The sequence below is a fragment of the Manacus candei genome, unplaced genomic scaffold, assembly GCF_025592945.1.
Source record: "Manacus candei isolate 608988 ecotype Guabito, Panama unplaced genomic scaffold, ASM2559294v1 h1tg000051l, whole genome shotgun sequence".
NCBI classification, from domain to species: domain Eukaryota; kingdom Metazoa; phylum Chordata; class Aves; order Passeriformes; family Pipridae; genus Manacus; species Manacus candei.
This window is the reverse complement of record NW_026138099.1, coordinates 4,367,863-4,391,053: the sequence shown is the minus strand read 5'-3', so window position 1 is coordinate 4,391,053 and position 23,191 is coordinate 4,367,863. Positions and strand designations below refer to the sequence as shown.

The window sequence follows — 23,191 nt, the reverse complement described above, 5'->3', positions numbered from 1 at the left end:
GACATCAAATAAACACCTGGCCTTCAATTTTTTTGGATCTTCTACCAGAAGCGGAGAGTCAAATCACCGCACAAATGCAAAACTATCATGGTTTTCCTGCCAGCTTCTCACATCAAAGCAATCGTGGTCTTCCTGTTAATTTCTCAAATAAAAAAATAAATTACATCACTCTTGGATAAAGCAACCAACCTGTTAACATACATGTAACACACAGGGATGTTTGTTGCATTTTTTCTCTTGTCAGTGTTAAACCACCTGAAGTCAATCCAGCAGAGTCTCATTCTTTTCAGTAGTCCACATGACAAATTATTCAACATTTTGACATTTTTTTTCTGACTTACTAAAATCAAAACTAGGAAAGAAAACAAAACAAAACAAAAACTTCACAAAAGTAAAAGGAAATAGAGTTTTTGTAACTTTTATATTGCTGCTGAAGCCAGAAGCTGAAAGAAACAGTAGTTATAATATGCATCAACCAAATAATCAGTTTCAGTTATCCCTGCAACAAACAAGTTTCCTAAGTTGAAAGTCTTGGTGGGAGTATGTATATCACATCATAAGAGCGCAGAACTCTCTCAGGAAATTCAGACACATTCAGAAAGAACTCATGAAAGCAAGAGAAATGCAAAAAACAGTTCCATGGATAGAAGGGAAAAAGAAAACATTTACTTTTGCATCAGAAAAGCAAAAAAACCTCCCAAAACTAAGCATACCTTCAGCAAGTGGGTCAAGTGTGTGAATCATGAGCTGGAAGATACTGTTCCTCATTAAACTGTTGTGGAGAGACGCAGAGCTTCCTCCCCGCTGGAGACGTGGCTTGGTCTAGGTTGAAAAGTAGGGGAAAGAATTTAGGCATTTTCTGTTGTTTGTGTCGAAAGAGGTCTGAAACAGTATGAATTAATCTCACATGACACTGCACAGTGAAACATTTTCAACTATCACTTGTAGCAGATTATACTAATCTATATTAATCTACAGAATGTATCAAACATTGCCATAGGTATAGACAATTTCTCTGGACATGGTGGATCACCAGATTAGTTATTAGCTCCCAGGACTCAGGAAAAAAGAATCCTTCTTTGTAAAAACTCATAAAGTATTAAGAAAATAAAAACCTCACACTTGCATAAGGAAGAATGCATAACTTGTTTCTTTGTAGAACATTGTGTTTGAATCCCTGAAGTAAGTTATAATTTTTATTGCCTCAGTACATTGCAAATATGGATATGATAAGAATTATGGAGAAAAAAGGCAGAGAGTACTTTTTTTTAATAGTACGCAGTCAGAGTGAAATATGCTCCTTTCTTTGGTTCAATCCATTAAGCACTCACTGCGAAAACAGATTGTGAGTGTGGTAAGGCAGTATAGACATCTACAGCAATGGATCTAATGTAGAAGTATCTTTTCTCTCCTTCTAAAGAAATGTAAAATATACTCTGAGGTTCTTTTCCCCATGCAATTGTCTAGTACAATAATCGATGCCGTTGATATATGCCGTAGAGTAAGACTGCTTCATGACTGGCTGGCTGCTTGTTCCAATAAAAAGGATAGTGAGAGCCAACAGACTGCTGACTAGTAAGATCCTGAAATCCAATTAGAGGGGAAGAAAACAACACTGAAGAAAATAATATTTTGCAATAATACATGGCACATGGATTAATCTGTGGTGTCATACACATACAAAATGAGAAATTATAGAAACTGAACAAAAAAATTACTTCAATGCTTTATCTTTGGAAATAAATTATTTAAATTCTATAGCAGCACAGGAAGGGAAAGAAATCCCAGTAATTTAGAAAAATGTTGATGTGTGCCAAACCAAGGTAAGGTTTGCCTCACCCCCCTCCAGAGAAACAAATGCTCAGTTGCATAATAACTGCTGCCTACCGTCAATGTTTGGTCATCCTTGTCTCCAGCATTAGGTGACTGCATGAACGGGAAAAAGAACAAAAAGAAATGTCAGATGGAGCATACATAGAATAGAAAGGCAGTAGAACATCACAGGTGTCTGATCCTATGAATGCTGTTTTGATAGGTTTTTGAACCACTCAAATTAAAGCATCCTAGTAATTACGCAAATCAGAGTAAATTCACACTGCAGTGTTGCAGAAGTCTTTTATTCTTGTCAGCTTCTTGGACAGGAACTGTTGTCATTTCAGGGCCTGGCACACAGCAGCTAGGCTGCAGATCACAATGTTCACTTCATACAAATTATGCAGGGAAGCAAACTCCCTGTGTGCCAATCTGTTTGAGACAGTGAGGACTGAAGACTAAAAGGCAGTAAGAAACTCAGGATCAACTAACTGTTCCATGAGAAGCCTAAAAAGGAGTAACATAACCTTGGTATTTTGCAGGAAGAGACTAAGCAAGGAAATGAAAAAAGGTCTTTCAGTTTAACCACTCCCTGCAAACAACCTTTAGCCCAGACTGGCAGCTCTGGTTAAGGGCAAGAAACATAGCTGATATGGTTTGAAGCTGGTTCCCTGCCAACTCTGCAAAACCTCACCACAAGAACTTCCCCTCTCCCCCCCAAAGCAAGGGAGAAGAGGGAAAAAAAAACCACAAGAGAACCAAAACGAGAGAGAGGCAGCTAAGCAATACATGTAATTATATTTACACTTATATTGCATTTATATACAATTGAAAATATATGTATAATTTCAAAAGGAAAAGGGAAAGGGAAGGGGAAAGGGAAAAAGGAACACAAAATAAAATATACACGATCAATAGCCCAAGATCTAGTAACTAAAAGAATTAGCAAAAAAAAAAAAAAATCTTACTACCCTCCTTGGGGCAACAGAAAGTCACGCTGGAACAACTGCCAACAACCTCCGTCTCCCAAGGTTGGCGAGGCCTCACCAGGCCTCACTCCCCAACACAACAGACTCAACAGCAGGGAAACCCGCACTTCAAAGCCGTTGGAAGGAAAGAGGGAGAAGGCCTCTCCTCCTTTCTTCTTACACCCTGTCTTACGTAAAAATTGTAGGGAATACCGGGTAAATCTGGGCACTTCCTTGGTTACAAACTAGTCACCAAGGAAGGCCTAGACTGAACTACCACAATGGCACACACTGCTCTGCCATGAAGGAAAATGAGACTTTGAACGGCTCTTAAATAATTTCCTCCCTCTCGAAGACTCCTGTTTAGCACTGTGTAATACACAGAAAACAAATTACAACACAACTGTTCTATGGAACAATCTCCCCCATTCAATGAAACCTAGTTTTTGACACACATCAATGCTAAATTTTTGGACATGCCTTTTGAGTTAATTAACCTTGAAGGTTAAGTGGAAGGCAAGCAGTTATGAGCAAGTACTGATGACAGAGTGAATCCTTGCTGTTCCGTAATAAAGAAAAGAATAATGAGAACTGAACTTTTTTTCAAAAATGTACTGCCATAGCTGTGAATATTAACCTGAAGAAAAGATAATGAGACGTCAAAAAGATCCTTGTTCTGATAAAGGAACTACCTGTCACCTCTAAAATAAATCTGCCCTCATGGGAGAAAATGCTAGAAAAAAAAAAATTATGCCTCTACTGAAGACAGGTATCACAGAAAGAACTTTTAAATTAATAAAAGGGAAACAGAAAATACAAAACCTGTGTTCTAAAATGTCATTAAAACAGTAGATGCATCTTAAAAAGTGTTTGCATAATATGTATATGTACTTATATATTATACATACTCATGTATCTTTCAGATGCAAATCCACACAAACTAGCAAATCCATGATTTATTTGTGAATATTTTGAGGGAACTTCAGAGGAAACATAAATCATCTTGTAGCAAAATTTGCAAGAAAGCAAAAAGGACAAGCCAGGAAAAGCTTTTCTTGTCTCCAAAGAAGCAGTTTAGTACAGCAGATTCCTAACCATCAGTGGCTATAGTTACAGAAGTAAAGTCTGTGATACTTGCATAAATGTGCAAAAAGGGAACCTTAATAAAAGTTTTTAAAAAATTACTATTTAGGGCTTCAAACTTCTGAAGATATGAAATCTATTTCTTATTTTTAATATTGAAAGATATGAGAATATATAATTGATAAAACTGATTAATTTATAGTTTCTACCTGACAAAGGGCTGAAGAATATCTCTTTTCATATGGCCAAGAAAAAGAAACATGCTGAAACATTTACTTGAAAAGGAATGGGGGGAAGCACCATGAACGTATAAAAACAACTAGACAATAATGTTTAACATATCATTTCTTTAGTAGAAGATAATTATATTCTAAAGATAAAGAATAATGAAATACATTTTGTATATACATTAAGGAAATAAAAGTGTGAAATAATTTATTTGCCAGTACAGAATGGGGTATACACCATGAAATGGATTTTTTAAATATTTTTTCCACATAATATTAGCAGTGCAATTGTTTCTGAGTTTAACCTGCCAGTTAAGTTACATTATAGCAAAACTGCTCAAGACTGGAATAAAAATAGAAATGCCTCCATCATTTCAAAATCAGGATTGTAAACAATGGTTTGACATTTTTGTGATGCTGAATAATTATAGTTTCTGGATTACTTTCTGGAAGAAGAATAATAACACCTTAAAATACTGTTTTAAACTATAGCAGTGAAAAATTCAGTTGTGTTGCTGCTTACACTTTGTATTTGATGGCAAATTAAATTATTTTCTTATTGTTTACAGCAAGTTTTGAATTTACATCGTCTTTGCTATTTAATTTTGGTATCATATACTGCATGGAAAAGTATTCTGAAGTATAATTTTTCCCTTACAGAAACATTTAGTATTCAGGCATTTTATTCGTTTTTTTAATCTAAGACAACACTTAAAAACAGGTCCAAGGTTACAACAGTGGTGTTTCTTTGTTTTGGGAGTGAATACTATATTTTTGGACACACTCAATAATGATTTTTTAAAGAAAATACACATTTCCTGTAAGTTAAGGTTATTCTTAAATCATGGCAACTGTTGCATATTAGTTCCCTCAGGATCAAAAAGAGATAAAACTTCCATACAATATATGCAGTACATATATTTCTAGGATTTATTAATAAAAATTATCTTTTGCAATTACATGTTATAATTTCTTTAAGACCAGGCATTTATTATAATTCTGCACAGTGAAAATAATGCATTCTAGTATACTTTCATATTCAAAGGTGTCTGGGGCACAATCCACTATTACATTTTTATCAGAATAATAAAATGATTAATCATTAGACAGATCACTAATTTTTTTAGAGAATTCAACAAAGTATTTTTTGTTTCTTCTGTATGCCATGATAGCACATAAGAGTTTGTCCATCCCCCTGCCTCTATTGATAATCATGTATTCAAGTTTGCTTCACCTGAGCTAAAACTCTTGAAACATTTTATTTCAGGAATAATAATAAAAAAATGTCTACTTGCTATGGAGAAATGGTCTCTGGTATCCTTTTCACACATTTCTTTTCCTTAGTGACCTAAGTCCATCAGAGATTGAGCCTGACAACTTCCTTGCCTTGTTTCGGAATATGTGTTCTTGAAAAACAAGCTTATGAAGTAATTCATGCAAGGGATGAGGCCTCACCAACTATCTGGTGAGTCTCCCCATGCTTTTCTTTGAAATAAAGGGCATCATGACAGCCAAAGGAGGAGCAGAATCTATAAACAACTCTAGGTATTTGATAGAGAATTATCTTTGTTAGTAAAAGACAGCTAGCAACTTGAATCATCTGTTAGACTGAGTATCCAAAACCAGAACTGGAAAGCTGACTGCCTGCAGGTCTAGCACTTGTTGCTCTAGATGAAGCTTCCATGTTACAGATTCAATAGCCATAAATAATCAGTGAACTGGATCGCCCATTCTCTTCTCCTAACATGAGAAAAGCAGGTTGTCAAACAACAGTGGATAAATGTGTAATGGGATTTCAACACCCTTTCTATAGTGTGGTTCACATATCTTTTCTGCTTGACAAATATTTTCCAACTATAATAACTAAAAGATATTAAAAAACCAAAACAAAAAGAAACAAAAAACAACATGCTTCTATGGGAATAATGGCATTTCATGATGTTTGGTGGCTGGCAGTGTAATGTTGAATGTAGTATCGTGTCTCCAATTATCATATAATACGAGACCAGATAGGGATTTGCCTAATTGTCTCAAGATGCTTTATAGTGAAGTACTTCTGCTGCTCTCTCTTCTGCTTGTTTTCAAAAGTGGAATCTGGACACTGAAACTTCATACCTAACAGTGAGTCACTGCTCATCAGTCCTGAAGTAAATTACAGGAGATAAGTTTTCTTGGAGCATTTTTCTAGGATTATCTAATCTTTGAAAGACCCTTACACTTAAGGTTTGGGGTTTTTTTGTTAGACTGAACCACAGAAGAATGAGATACATTTCAAGGGACAGCCACTGAAGTCAATCTAGTTAACCTACAACAATGTAGGTAATTTCTAAAAAGCAGTATCCTAAAGAGTGCTAGTAATGTACATGGAATAGAACTGTTCTGCATTTATTTGAAATTATATGGTAAATCAGATTAAGGTATAACTAAAATCTGAGCAATAAATTTATCCAGCCAGATTTCAGAAATAAGCCTAATAAGCTCAGAGAAGGAACAAAAAATGAAGATATTATTTTATCTAGTTCTCTTAATATATACATCTTTAGATTTTTCCAAATTAGAATCCCTTAGAACTCCCTTCTTTGAATATCCCAAAACAATACAAAGTTGTAACCTTTGCCTACTTGATGTGTAGACCTTATATAGTTGGCTGAAAAAAGCAAATCCTAGTGGTCTTAATATATTTAAACTAAAATTCTTCTAGATATCCACGGAAATAAAAGTTGACCAACACTATCACAGTCTACAGAAGCTCTGTCAGGTGCTGCAATGGGGCCAGTACAGGTTTCTAACTGAAGGTGATGTACCTCATTACCCCACTCTCTAGATTCTTTTTGTAGAAAGGCTGCAAGTAACTGTAGGAGTATATTTCTATATTTAACCTATAGTAAACTTGATGGTATGGATTTCAGCTTAGATATCACTGCTTAGTAGATCATTACCTGAATCCAGACTGCAAACTAACACAGGATATTGGATCTTAAAACAGGGGAAGAAAAAGCTTTATTAAGCACACTGTAGAATAATAACTAAAATTCTCGTTCATTTTGCCCTCTTTCTTCCTTTTACCTCTTTCCTAAAAGTAAAATACAACAGAGTGTTCTACCTAAAGAAACAGATTTTTGTATTCTTGAAGAAATAAATATGATTCACAAGAACCACATCCAAAATGAAATTGAGGTTGTAAGCTTGCTTTACTCACAAAAATGAAGAATTTATTAAACTAGAACTTGAACTTCCAAAGACATTAACCTGGACCATGAAATTGGAATATCCAGCTCCATTTACAACTGCTCGTTTTCAGGCACTGAGTGCGAAAGTTGTACCACCAGATAAAGCAGAATAGCTTTGTTAATTCAGATCAGTTATCTCTTTTATGTCAGTCTGTTCATGCTGTTACCTAATGTGCAGACACACAGTGAATCCTCATAAGTGTTCAGAAGAGATGCGTCTTAACTGATTCAAGCAGTGACAAATAGATGGTTTAAGCCATCAATTGCTAAATCACATGCTAAAGTCAGGTCAATTGATTTAATTCCAGATATTTGTACATCCCATTGTATGAAATAAGGCTTTCCCAGTCAGTCTGTAGGACCAATCATATGGTATTTAGTTATTCAACATATGTAAGAAAGAGTTTGTCCCATGTCTCTTACCTTCTCTGAACTTGCTTAAAGTCAGGTATCTTTGGCTTAGGGTGGCAATGTAATAGCTCAAGCTTAAAGACTTCATGAGTTTTTAATCACCTTAGTGTCAGAAGTAATTATGCAGTTTTAAGTTGTTCTCTTATCCTCAAGACTTACCAACAAAGTGACCTTTTGCTATTTTTTGTCATATAATTTTCACCACAGTCTGTATGCCTGTGTAACTTTCAGAAGGACAAAAGAATCCTTAAAAAAATAAATTAAAAAAAATCTAAAGCTAGGTACTTCGTAGTCATTAGATACACACAAAACATTTGTTCATAAGTGGCGGTTTCATTATGGATTTATGTGGCTAACTTTAAAACACCTGGATTTTAAGTCTTTAATATGCTGCTACTTCATCAACAGCATTACACGGGAAAGCATTAGTGAGTGTTCCAAGAATAGGTTCTCAAAATTTAAGAAATTTTGGCATTAAAATCACCCATGAAACAAGGTGCAAATTCTATGGAGGGGGCTGGGAAGGTTTTCAGCTGAATTCCAACTACACCCTAGAGACTACTGACAGGAGATGCCTGCTCTTAATTTTTTACAACTCAGTGAAATGTCAATGGTGTAGTAAGAAGCCAGCAAAAAAAGCATTTCCTAGGACTTCCGCTTACCTAAATATACTACAGATTATGGACAGGTTTTAGAGTTTGCCTTAAAAGTAGTCATACCAATTCCCAGAGAGGAAGGTGTTTGACAAATCTCAACTGTGGCTGTTGCTATGCTGATTTGCAACTCCTGAATAAATTTCACTGCAGTTAGTTGGCTGTATACTGCAGAGGACTCATCACAAGGGCAAAAAGGCTGCAATTTCACTGCCTTCCCACCTCCAACACCCTGGAGATCCAGAAGGAGAGAGGCAGCTCCATTGCAGAGAAGAAACCAGCCTGCACTGCCCATAGGGAGGAAATGCCAAAACAGCACATCCTCAGCCATCCTGGTCATGTCTCTGTTTCACCAAGCTCTGCTCACTTATCTTATGTCGTGGCTGCCTTTCCCCTCCAAGTGCCTTTTTTGTCACCAGGATCTCTGCTGACTTCATTGTCAGGTGGCAAAAAGTCACACCTGATCTAGCTCTCAGGATAGTGACTGCAAGAAGAATATAATCAAATGTGTGAGTGACATATAAAATAATAAATAATACCCAGAAAGCTAGTTGAGCATTGCTAAGAGTTGATGTTTCCCACAGTGTCAGAATGGAACAGAGAATAGAAGGTAGAATACTGTACCTTAAATGAGACAAAGGGAAAGCCTTGGCATGCTGTATCTATCCTGTGGGACTGCCTTTTCCATGAAACACTAGTAACATTTAAGGTGGTCTAATTCACATATTTTTTAAAAAAGAAGAAAGCAGGGATAAAGGAAGGCATCATAAATACAGTTAGGATTAAGGTACAAATGTTTCAAATAACTGTGCTTCAAAACACAAAATCCTCATCCACTGGGAGCACACTGGTAGCTATAGGCTGCAGAATTATGGGTGTCAATTTTACATCATAGGCAAAATCTGGTAGATGGCTTCTGTTCCTTCATTTTCCCTTTGTAAACTAGGAATAGAGACACTGTTTGTAAAGAACTTGGTTCTTATGGAGAGGGCTGACTGCTTTAGGAGCAGGTTACTGGGTACAGTTGCCCGCTCCTCAGCAATTAACTGTGCTCTTTGGGCTTTTTATCTCCTACTGAAAACAACATAGATGTTCACTCCAGTAAGCTACAAAGCAGAACTTCTTTGAGAGCAGTATCTTCATTAGCTGAAGGTAAAGGATTGAAAAGTACCTCTGACACTGTTTCAATTAGCTAAGAAACATCAAAGATTTTTAAAATAATTTTTGGACTATTATATTTCTAACAGATCTGAGACTATGGATTTACAAGATTATATGAGAATTCATGTAACCAAAGCACACAGAACATCTGTGCTTTTTACATCCCACAGGATATTAGACTAATTGTTCAACATTGTAAAAGAATAACCAATAAAATATGATGGCTTAATCTTTTTTATTCACCCACTAACTGGATTATATTACTTGTCTCTCTTGTAAAACTAGACATTAAGTCCCAGGCAAAACAAAGTATTACTAAAAGAAAATACCTTAATTTTGCCTATTTGACTCAACGGTACTTCAGACTGACTGTCCTTATAACTGATATTGAATACCATCTGCCTCCATAATCATCCTCCAGATAACCATTTTCAGCGTTTTTACAAGTGCCTCCTAGGTCCTTTTTATCATATGAAACATGGAAATTACATCTAAGAGTTTGTCTTATACCCGCTGGGGGTGTGAGAAATGGTAGAGAGAAAATCTGTTAAGAAGAAACAGAAAAGAAATTTTACAGAACAACCTGCAGATAGGAAACCAGCACTGTATTGCCAGTGTGCCTGATAGAGCTGTGGACAGAAAAGCAAGTCAGAATTTCCAACTTTCACCTGCAACCATAAATTAAACCAAACAGTTTTTTTCAAACTAAGTGAAGAAAAAGAGGACTACATCAGCTTCTATCTTATTCTGATTATTCCTGCCTTTTAACTATTTTTCTATAATGTTCTGCTTGGCATTGAGATGAAAGAGATCTAAGATTTGTGGCTCTGAAATCAAGAGCATCCCTGCATGCTGGGACTCTGGAGACCACCAGGCATATGTTCTGGAGAATCTGCAGTATACGCATACCATGTTACTTTTAACTCCTTTGGAGCCAAAAGGTGGAACCGAGGCAGAAAGACCTGAATAACACTGTTCTAAATGCAAACTTACAACACTAAGACCTTAAACCAGACCTTCCTCACTTTGATTTTCAGTGTTTGGACACCTCATCTGAGAAATTATGTCCTACATGGCATAGCAAAGGATAGACAGACAATCTTTGCAGTCACTTTCCTCCATCAGTCTGCTGTCTCACACTGCCTTTCATATTGCTGCTTTGTCCTTGCAGCTATGAACCAGATGCCTGCAGGCAACCTAACGCCAATGCAGGAGCAGCAGTTCTATTGCTCTCCTCTGCAAAGCTCAATCCTCCAAGAACAGCTTCCTAATTAATATTTAAGTTAAAAGTACAGCTTCAAGTATAATTCCCCTTGTGATCAAAGAGAATAAGGCTTTGGGGGAAGCAGATGTGCTAGAGCTAGGGAGGACAGAATCATGGAAGGGTGTAATAGAAGAATATAGCTACAAGAAAGCATGAGACAGTTCATGGTGAAGTAGTAAGAGAGTGGCAGCCTAAGCAGCTAGTGGCTGTACCTCAGGCTTGTATCTGCCTTCTACCTCTCTCTCCTATTTACAGCCTATGACAAATGCATTTCTTCACCTCTAAGCTGCCAGGAGAGCTTAATTGCAAAAATGAAATTTCTCTGAAACTTTTGCTGAATAATGTTACTTTGGACACCAGTCAAAATCACAGTCTTCAAGGTCTTTCAATTAGAGAGAGAAGAGAAACTCATAGTAACTCCATCCATCTTTTATGTAATTCTGTTCCACTACAATAAAAATAAAGTCTGGTTTCTCTAAGGACTGCAGGAGTCACAAGCACAATTACTATGCCCTTACTCAGCTGTAAGCCTCCTTTTAGCAAATAGTTACTCCCCCAATGCAGTCTGCCTCTGTCATGGAATCATAGAATCACAGAATACCCTGAATTGGAAGGACCTACAAGGATCATCAAATGCAACTCAGCCCTGCACAGGACCATCCCCAAGAGTCACACCATGTGCCTGAGCGTATCATCCAAACACTTCTTGAACTCTGGCAGGCTTGATGCTGTGACCACTTCCCTGGGGAGACTGTTCCAGTGCCCAACCACCCCCTGGGTGAAGAACCTTTTTCTAATATCCAACCTAAACCTGCCCTGACACAACTTCACACCATTCCCTCAGGTCCTGTCACTGGTCAGCATAGAGAAGAGATCAGTGCCTGCCCCTTCACTTGCCCTCACGAGGAAGTTGTGTCTGCAATGAGGTCTTTTCCTGTCATGACTTTTCTCCCAGAATCTGTGGTTCTTTCATCTTGGACTTTCCTGTGGCCTTTTTTCTCCTATCTGTTTGGCAAGCACATAACACAATGCCCATGGAAACCCAGCCCACCAAGGACACTTCTATTTCAGGAACCGGCACACCTTTGTATCTGAGAGGGATGCACCTAGTGTTTCAGCTATCCGCTTTCAATAAGAAGTGTGGTCATAACTCTGCATTTACCACTGTCACACCCCACTGCTTTCAATACCATTCAGCCCAGCTAGGCTTTCTTCAGTGTAAAAGGTACAGAAAATGGAAGGATCAGAGAAAGTTTTTAACAAAAACTGCACCATTGCATTAAGTGAAGTCACCAAGACGGAGGGGATTTGAAACTAAGATTTGAATTGCACAGCAAAGCTGGGCCCTCATAATGAAATATACTGGGTATTAATTCCATTAAAACAAATAAGAATACTTTCTGTGCCTTATTATAAATATTTACTGATTCTTTAATATTTCCTGTGCCTACCTTCTAGGTTGCCATGTTTTTGGCTTTAATGACATCTCAAAGTAAATCCCTGTTTTCAGGTAATGCACATATGGCTGGATCTACAAAAATCTGGCTGCTCCAGGAGGGAACAATCTAGTTCCCTAAGATAAACTTTATATACAACTAAATTAATCATAAAAAGAAAACCTTAGGACAAGGTAAGCCAGAAAACATAATATGCTTCGCAGCCTTAATCTGTCTGGATGTAAGCCATAAACCAGAAAATTCCCATTGCTATGAATCTACACATTTCTATTTTAACATGATTCTGTAATCATTCTGCAAGTATGTAAAAACTTCAGTAAACAATGTGCACATGATTCTCTTCACAATATTCCCTTGAAATTCGAGTAACTGCATCTCTGTCAAGCTAAATTGTCAGTAAACATGGTTCTTTCATGTGGGAGTTTGTGAGTCTCCAATCAGGATTTTATGAATTTAAGTCACTTTTTATTATATGGGGTTTATATGTATATATATGGTCTTTTATGATAATGAGCTTTTATGCTTGCAATGCTGACCACGGGAGTAAAAAGAATAAACATATTTGAATCTTGTAATGTTTCTTTCCATTTGTAAAACAGTGCGTGGCCAGAATGAGAAGAAAGACAGATTAAAACTCCCTTAGTCTGTCTGCCTCCTGTTTGCTTTATCGGCAATTTTACTGTAGCTATCTCTGTGTACATACATTTTTAATATGCTTCACAAATACTATTCCTGCAGTTCTGCTGTGGATCTCTGTAGAAATATCTGAAGAGTGCTTTTTATTAGGTTAAAATCTTTTCTTTCCTTTCGATTCAAAACTGAATGGGAAAGTATCATTAGAACTGTCACTGTTAAGTGTTCTGTTTGCAAACTGAACTTTCCTACATACAATCACAATACTCTCCTCTCAAACTATTCATGTTTTTCAATATTCTAGTCAAATCTGAATTATCAAAATCTTTTCATTCTTGTTCACATAGACTTAGCAGTTACATGACAAACATGAAGAAGGTCAGGTAAAATCATAATCTTAATAAAGAAATAACCAGTACAGGGGATACTGGCATGGAAAACCTCTAAAAGATCAAAATAACAAAAAAGTCTGACTCAAAGTGTGGTTCACACCATTATGAATTCATTCCATGGGATTAGCATAAAATTAAATTAATTGAAAGCAGAATCTGAGTGCACATGTAGGAAGAGATGTGATATTTATTCCACAGCACACTCAAACAAGGTGTCCACCTCTTAATTTGTTACATACAAAGCAAAATACAGTAAAAATAAAATGTGTTTTGCAATACAAATGTTTGCCACTCTCAAGACTCTACTGGCTAACAGATCCTACTGCATTTGCAGCTCTAAGAGTTACTAAAGTACTAACTATCATAAGCTACTAAATAAAAATTGTCTCTCTCTGGATGTTACTGCCTGCCTATTGAGTTATGATTTATCTTTAGGATGTGCTTCTATTTTACACCTTCTCCTGGACCTTTCCTGACAGGGGCTTTTGCAGTCATACAGTCAGGTTCTACCTCCAGCCTGACATTTGACAGGATTTTGCCAGCTCAGCCTGGAGTCTCTCCCAGGAAACAGCCAGATGCAAAGATTTCGAGACTTTGGTGCAGTTTCAAGTCACATATCTCTGACACGCAACACTCAGAGCTGAGAAGATGGATGCTTGAGATCCAGCTACTCACCCTGACACCGTATCAGACTGCATTGATGATCTAGGGAGTTCAACAGCTCCAACAAGATCAATTGCCTGAATATTTTTGTAAAAGCCTTTAAGTCACTTCATATGCCACCTATGTTAGTCAGCACTCACATGTACAGCTGTTTGAAAAAATAATACATGTTTAAAATTGCTTTCCTAATGCCATAGTAAATCATGGTAAGTTGTGCCACTGTTTCTGCCAGATAAAGGACTGCCTGGCCACTCTTGTTTTAGCAGTATCCAGAGCAGATTTACACACCACGAGAGCAGTCACGCTGTGGCTCAGCCATGCACCACACCACTCACTGTTTTCACTCCACCACAGTCAGTCACAGGCAAGTAAGGACAACATTATAAACTACTCTCTGAGCTCATTAAAGGATGGCAAAGTAGTAACTATAATAGGATTCAAACCCTTTCGTGCTTCATTTCTAGAAGAAAGCTTGTTCGAGTTGGGTATAAACAAGAGCTGCTCCTGTCTGCTGGATTAATAGTGCCATCTGTGAAAAAAAGGACTGCAGAGTTGACCAGTGTCATAGCAGATTTTGGTGTACTAATAGAATCTATCGCAGCATTGCCTATCCCTAGCAAAGACCAAAAACCATTTCATCAAAGGCCTTGGACCAAAAAGCCAGCATAGAGTCAAAGTTTTCGTATATCCTATGGAAAAACTGCTCTCTAGATTCTTATCAGTCCTGTGGAAAAGCTACATATATTAATTCCACTGATGCAAGTAAGTTGGCTAACACAACTATAAAAGCTTTACTTACAATTGTATTAATACAGAAAAGTTCCATCCTTTGGTTTAGACCACAGACAATGACATGATATCTTGGATGAAAACAAGTCAAGAAATGTAAAACTAAAAAAGGAAAAAATGCTACCAAAACACAGAAAGTAAAAATTTTTGTGAGCCTGAAGAAAATGTGCTACTCACAGAATCAGTGATGATTTTCTCTTCTCTATCTTCTGATTAAATAAAACATCAAATGATTGCCTGAAAACTTTATCTATAAAGGCTTTCTTTTCTGCCCAAGAAGCAGTTACAGGGGCAGACTGAATTCTAACCATTGATTTTTTGGGGGAATACACTGAATATATGTTATTCACCTCTTGGAAAACAGGACAGAAATCTTCCAGAGAAATGTAGACCTGTCGGCTGAATCTTTCCCACTATGACATGTAGTCTAAACATGTCTAAACTACTAAACATGTAAAACTAATCTTTAGATCTAAGACTACATCTTCTTCTATAAAAATCATAGTGATCATGAAACATTTGTGGCACAAATTAACCATGCCTTCCAGGACCATGAAAGAATACCCAACAAAACAACTTTTATATGTCTCTAATGAAGATACTGTGAAAACCTAATGATAGAAAGACAGTGCATCTTACAATTAAGTAATTCAAAACACCAAAGAACTAGAAGCAGCAATATTCCAAACAAACAAAACTCAATCACTTTCATCCCAAGTTCTGCAAATAGAAGTTGGGTTGCACAGAATTATGAAAATCTGATGTGACAATGTGGATTCTACTTACATAAAATTTACTTAGAAAGGCAAGTTTCTTCACTGGCATTACTGCACTATGAATTCCCTATAATCACACCCTGCTTGGTATTTAATTGAAATAGAGTGATTCAAAGCCTTTGCAGCAAATTCATCATCAATTTTCATGTAATTCTTTCAACAGGTAAATTGGAGTACTAATTTGGTTAATTATTTCAGGTATTTTGTCTCTCAAAATGTGTAGCCCTGTACGGAAAGGAGAATTAGAATAATCTCTGCACTTTGTTTTGTTATCTAGGACCTTACAGTTTATTGTGATGTCTGTATATCTGAGTTTTTTAGAAAAAATACATTAGATTTTCTTAATTCAGTTGCTCCCTTCTTTAATTAGTTGAAGATAAATCTGCTCTGTGATCTAAATTCTATGAACTGTTTTTTGTTGATGACAAAAAGGATTTCATCTCCTGGGTTATTTATCTCCTCTAAATATGCCTTATTTACTATTTACGCAAAGTAATGCCTAGTGTATAATACCTACAAATTCTTCTGATTCCAAAAGGAAACTAAACCATGAAGATGAATCTCAGTTTTATTTATAAAATGCTATTTTCACTGCTTTATCCTTGTAAAGAAAACCTTGAAACGTAGAGTGACATGAGCCACTTATTAGGATTAAAGAAGTTAAAGTAAGCAAGTTTCATTTCTGCATTAAAGAGCTGAGAGTGGTAGTGTAGTCACATGCAAGAGCTAGTCTAGCATACAGTGAGAACCAAACCTTCTTCTTATACATTATACCCCATATTTTTTTATTTATCTTCCCCAAGGCATCAGCAAAAATTTTCAGCAATGGCTGCAGAAAGACTAAGAGTTGTTTAATAAAGTTACAGGTAGAAGGTATTGACTTCTTCATAATTGCTCTTTCTTAGTTTCTTAGGTTCTTCTAAGTGAAACTTCAGCTTTAAGTGGTAGGTGACTCACTCACGCATATGAACAAAAATAAACCTTTTCCTATGCCTTTATAATAGTCCTTGAAACGTAATTACAATTTCAGGATGTTAAACAGAAATAATCCCACTTAATGAACAAGGTTTCAGAATGTCCTGTAGAAAAGGTTTGATCATGGTTTCTTACTCTGGTTCTGTACTGGTCTTCAGACTGATACTCTCAGAAGGACCATTTGATTGTGCAATTTTTTTCCCCCAACACTTTCTGAATCAGTCTTGATTTCTTTTTCTTTTTTTTTTTTTTTAATTTGAAAAGATTTATAGCACTAACATATTCATATCTTGCATTTTTCTGTAAAACTGCCAGTTTTTCTGAAAGGCCTGTCACTGATCTCAGGACTAAAAGCTACATATGACCTTTGCTGTGGTCAGAAACATCTGACGGAATTTTTAAATACCTCAGTGGAAAATGCCATGCAGTGCAAATCTCACTTCTTCACAAGAGATCAACATAACTACTAAAAAACATGATGCTGGCAGTGAATTTGTCTACTGCAGATGAAATACTCTCAGTTTTGAGTAAGTATCATGGAGAGATGCAATTATGACTCCTGTCGATACACTCCAATTGTACACATTTATGCTACTTAAGATAGAAATTCTTGCAATAATAGTTGGTTATTATCTCTTCCCTGAACTACACCACTGAATGAGAGAAACATCTGGAGGAAAAGCTATAGAAATATTAAAAGAACAAAGAGTTTCACTGTTAAAAAAAAAGTAGCCTGTCAAATAGAGAGCCCTGGATGCTGAAAAATTATCAGGCTATGCATAGTTTTCGTAACAAACTCCTCATTATACCTTTTCAAGTAACACTACAGATGTTTTAAGACTATAGCTGTAACAGCTCCAGACAGAAATGTGGTCAGACAGCAAAATTTCCATCAGCATTAATTTTGGACCAAGGATGACAACATAAGAGACTTAATATCAGCTTAATGGTCAAGAAGACTTGGTCTAATATGAAAAAATCAACATCATAAAGCAAAACAAAAAGCAAGGCTAGAACACCCAAGGGGATGGTCACCCAGCAGTTTAGGGGACAACAGCAGTGTAACTTAATCCCTGGGAAAACTGTGGCAAACTAGAGGAGATGTATTGTTGAGTAGATTTGTGCCTGCTTATGAGGAGCTAGATTTCTGAATTTGAATGCAGCTGAAAAGACTTTGTAATCTGATACTCCTACAGAACTAACTCCTGTGCCTGCTCTAAGTGAGGGCTTCTGTTCGTTGCCAGTGTCATCCAACCCCACGGTTTTTAAATAAATACGGTTTTGATTAACGTCTACCACATACAATCCATTTACTTTTTGGTTAGCTATGGCATGAATGCAAATGGAGCAAAAATCTTTAGGAAGGGACTAAATGGAGTGGAATAACTGGTTCTCCTTGGGAATTTCTTGCACTTCCCGTCTTTTTGTAAGCACAGGATGGCAGTCTTGCAAACCCTTAAAGGCCAGGCAATTCACCAAGAGGCTCATGCAAGTAAGAGTTTTTGGGACTGAGCTCATAATTTCTAATAGCAAATACATCAGGATTTTATAAGCTCAAACAGGCTTGTGAGAGTAATAATCTGTAAAGCCTATTAAGCTATTAAGGTAACCAAATAAAGCATCTGCATTTTGATCTGTCTTCAGTCTAAATGCTCAGCATGAAGCTTCCTTAGTGATATAAAGAAGGCTAAAGAAATCATTCTCTATAAGACAATGTTCTATGCTTCAGCTTCTGTTAGAAAAGAATATAAATCCCAGAAACTTATTCCACTCTTACAACATGTTATATCAGTGCCATGCTTTAAATATTGAAAATGTCTTCTCTAGTAAAAGGATTTTTCATTCTTTAAGACATAGGTTAAAATACACTGGTTCCTCTAGCCTATTTATATTTTTACTTGTTTGCAGTATTTCATCTGCGGCAAAATGCATCAACCACACTACTCCCATGGCCATCTCTGCTCCACTTACTACTTTTTATTACTGCTCCATGCAATTGGCTTGTTCTTCACAAACATTTGTTTCTTTTTTATTCTTTTCACTTTCATTCAGAATCTGCTTAAGGACACATTTCTTTGCTCATCATAACAGGCAAGTTCATGACCTAACAAAATTAAATTTAACAGAACTTTTTAGCTAGTGTTCTTTGGAGGTTGCCATTTTGCATCCTAGCTATATGGTTTTAGCTCAGTGAAGTCGTAATATCCTTAGACTTTATATTCTTTTGGTACATCAAGTAGGGCCAAACACACAGGTGTATATATAGCTAGCTTAGAATATATTTCTCAATTTTTTTATTGAGTGTCATGTGCTAACATCTCAAGAGATAATTCCAGCTTTTTTGCCATAAGCAAATAGGTGCACATTTGCTGCCCTCAACAGCAGGCTATTTAATCTATGTTGAAAAACAAGCTTTCCTTCTTCAGAATGAAAACAGTTTACAGTACTGGTTTTATAAATGTGGCATTGTATTCTCAGACATGAGGTTTCACATACATATCTCAAAATAATCGTAATCAAATGACAGGAAAAATGACCATGTATTCATAATGCTGTAGCGGCACTCGTCAATTTCTCCAACACTCAATCAATTTCTCCAATTTCTCCGTGTTTGTTATTTTTCATCTCCAAAACTTTACTATTCCAGAGTCACAAAAATACCATTCTTTTGCCCTTCTAGTAAATGTGGTTAAAATTAAGCCATTCAATAAGATTATGTACTGTTTCTCACTTAATTGCCAAGTCCCCATTTTGACAAACTATTTCTTTGCATTTTCTTTAATTTTAACTTTATTTCCTTTTCCAGTTTTGGAAGAGTTTAACTTGCAAGACTATGTACAATATATATGTATAATATATATAGCAATTAGAAAAGCGTGATAGATAAGCCAACCAAACAACAGTGATTATAACAGGAAATAAAAAGATGAGTCTTTTTCCATAGTAAAATGTAACTACTGTATTAGAGATGGGCACTGCACCAATAAACAGAACCTGCACTGAAGACATCTTTTGCCCGAGTCCAACAACAGGCCAGGGCTTATCTTAAGTAATGCTGATTTTATTATTTTTCCCCTTTACTTTTTCATGCTAGCTGTTATTTAATTACCACACACCACGTCAAATGAAGATACGTGTCAGAAAGTCTTAGATTGCAAAAACTGGTGGTTCAGAAAGTCATTTGGAGGATGAATTCAGAGGACACAGAAATATCTTCACCATGCTTATAATTTTTGTTCTCATCAAACAGCGCTCACTGTCTGCATGTTTGAGGAGTATTCAAAATGAAAGAGCCCGGTGAGCTTGAATTTCCAGAGAATATGTTATAAGCACTTGTTAAGTATACAATTACATGATTTTCCACCTTTTTCAGATTAGATACTCTGGGTTTTGTCTCAATGACACAAAATTAATAAAAATATTTTTCAGTGCAAGCTAAAATTAAGTACCCTTATTCAAACACCAAGCCTTTGCTTTTTTCAGTCAGAGGGCTTGCAGGAGGAAAGATTATTACATTGAAATTTCAGTAATTTCATTTATTTTAACCCTTATGTAAATAACTGTAATGGTTGTGTATTTATTTTACAAAGCATTTTTCAAAAAGTGGACTGAAAATGACTAAGTCTGCTCCTGAAGTGTTAAAATTAAACCTCTATTGATTTTAATGCCTTTAGTTCTCTCAGTCTACCAAAGAAAATCCCTTTATTTCTCTCTGGCTGAAAGACAGCGACAGTTCATTGTAAAACAACACACTAATTTGAGACAGGGAGAGGCCAAGAAACCTTTTGGGAAAACTGGGGCTATTTGGTTTATATCAAATATTTATTGAAGAGTGTGATATTTTTCTATATTTTTATTTACATTGCAACAGCCTGTTGTAGTATGTTACCACATGGCTGCTGTGTTTCACCTGCATTTCACAAATCTGTCAAGTGGTTTGTGAAGTAGTCCATCTATTTTATAGTATTCTTCATCCAAAATCTTTTTCTGGATAACAGGTAACAGTAGTTGCTCCTTCCAATGTTTTATTATTAAAAGAATTTTACATAAATCCCAGAAAGATTAAGCCAAATCTCAGTGGAAGGCCACACCCGTGCTGTGATAAATGAGGCTTCTTTCCTTGCTGTGTACCAATTCTCATAGCATCCCTTGTACAGCTACACACAACCAAAAGCAGGAGTCCCATAATTTCTGAAGACTTCTCCTTGTTGTGTCCTGTTCTCCTGTCCTACATCTTAATACAATGAATGTCCACGTAAATCAGCAGATTAGATTAACATACCAGAAATTTTCTTGGGCCTTCTATTGCAGTTGACTATAAACCACTGAAGTGAGAACAAGGGCAGTCCTCTGTGGATTTGGGGCAAACACTGACATGCTGCTTATCCCACACAGACGATAAGCACCAAAGAGGAACAGCAGGTTAGTGCAGATGTCTGCAAACTGTCTTTACAGTCTTTTGAAGGATCTACAGAAACAATGATGAAATCTCACTTCCATCTGTACATGGAATTTGCCGTGCCTGATGAGTTAGATAAATTCTAAGTAACTTTGCAGAAATATCTTTGCTTCAAATGGAATAAAATTAGTACTGGACTTAAGTCGCATTTAAATATAGGATCCTTAGGCTATCCAAATCGCTCTTACCAGAGGTGCTTTACAGTCAGCTTAGATCAGCTGTGCTGTCCCTTATGCAAATGGAAAGGATAATCAGGATCTGGCATTTGACCAGACAAATTTGTGACATCTCTTTCCTCCCTGCGATCTATTGGAACAGAGCAGGGGCATAACTTTGCCCAGCAGAAGAGAGGAAACAAGACCTTCCCTCCATTTCTTCTATTGGGAACAAGCATGCATTCTTCCCTGGACAGTTCCTGCTTGCACTAACATAGCTCTCTGGGTACTAGAGCACTTTTCTCTTAAAAGCCTCAGAACTCATTCATACACTTTTTAATGAGAAAAATTATTCCCACACTGTGTGAGAATATCCATTACTTACGGCCCTACGTATCTAGATTTCTGCTCTGATAGGAGAAAAAATAGCCTAATCCTAGCTCCATAAGAAGAAAGGTCTCTTTCCCTCAATATATCTACATTTTTATTTAAACAATGTTAAATCACAAGTTTACTTAGATATCAACAATTGCACACCTGAGGAACTCCATTTACCTCAGTAAAGCAGCTCCAGATTTCCCACATAATAGTTACAGAATTTGGCTCAGTACACTGTATCTTATTGACATTTTCTTTACAATGGGGTTACTTACCTGCCAATCTATACACTTTGGTCAGAGCTGTTTCCAAGTGAAGGCAGAATCACAGATTTGTCACCTAGGGGAGTGCTCAGAAAAAGCCCTGCAGCCACAGCACTTCATAGCAGTGCTTTGTAGGTTTGAGTTTTAGTATTTCCTTCATTTTGGACAGGCAAATGATCTCAGTTATGAACAAAAAGGAAGAGTTAGAAAGAAACATGAGTCCTAGCAAAGAAGGTGTCAACTTCTTTAACTAGATTTAGGTCTAGTTTTCCTATTTCTAGACAGAAAATTGAATTATTTATACTGTGCCTGAATTCTTGGTTTAAACGCTGGAACAGACCCTCATAGCACCAGTTAGTGCTGCTGAATCCTATACGTCCTATCACTTCTCAACCTTTATAACTAAAAGCAGGGACAGAATTTCCACAATTCCAAGGGCAGGAAACAGTCCTACAAGGTATTGAAAGTTCTCATGTTATAGCTTGGAAGTAGCTAAGCAGACACCAATGTAGAATTTGTATATTGCTTTATTTAATAATTTAAAATACAACATATGAAAAATAGTATTGATCCAACAATGATCATAACTGTGTGAGGCAATATAGTTGTATTTCTTTAAGGCAGGAGCTGATCTAAACTCTTATTTGCCAATAAAGGGCAGGTTTAAAAATGTTCTCTAGCCACTTGTTCTAGTCCTGTGAATGGTGACCTAAAGTAGGAGAATCTTGGCATTACTGAAATCTTTATTGTTTATTAAGATAGGTAAGACTTGGATGACCTGGACAGTCCTAGTAGAGGTGGAGGAGAAAAGAGAACAGAGATGTTTACAAGTGCTTCTTTGACATACCTAGCAAAAGACAGTAAGACATTAGTGTTGAAATTTTACAATGTTAGTTGAAGCTAAAACCACATATGCCTTCTGCCTATAACCAGCACATTCCTTTCCCCCTGTGCAGGTTCTGCAGCCATGCAGAATTCTTCCTTCAGATGCTGAAAACTGAGGGGCCTATTTTGAAACTGAAAATCTTATTAAGTGTATCTTTGATGCCACTAAAATGTGTGCTTCAGAACTTTTGTTAAGCAGGTCTGCAGTGAATATGCAGCTTTTTGATTATCCAAAGAAAATAAGAAAAGAACAAGAGCAACCCACAGAGAGATAAAATGGTCTCTTCCATGATGATTTTCCTTCTAGAGAGAGTTGCACCATTACTGTACCTTTAGAACAAACTCCAGAGTTTTAAATTCCTACAGATAAGCACTACTTACTGAGACCAAACAGTCAGATTAAGTATTCTTGGTACTTCCTTTGATGTACTGTATTGCTGTTTGTTTCCCCATCTGCAAAATTAAGATAATAATATGGACTTTTTGCAAAGTGCTTTGCTAGTCACACATGGAAAATTCAAAGAATGAGCTAAATATTTGGGTTTATCACCCAGGAT

The 23,191-nt window shown here is 36.5% G+C and overlaps 1 protein-coding gene across 3 annotated transcripts in view; it reads right to left on the bottom strand.

Moving 5' to 3' along the window:
• SLC24A2 (solute carrier family 24 member 2) overlaps positions 1-23,191 on the bottom strand; it is a 114,727-nt gene that overhangs the window by 53,001 nt on the left and 38,535 nt on the right. For all 3 annotated transcript variants that reach the window (XM_051801423.1, XM_051801426.1, XM_051801425.1), the window contains exons 3-4: positions 1,888-1,926; positions 714-822 (exon numbers count right to left, since the gene is read on the bottom strand). In XM_051801423.1, the coding sequence (XP_051657383.1) occupies positions 714-822; positions 1,888-1,926 (148 nt within the window). The remainder of the gene's footprint in view (positions 1-713; positions 823-1,887; positions 1,927-23,191) is intronic.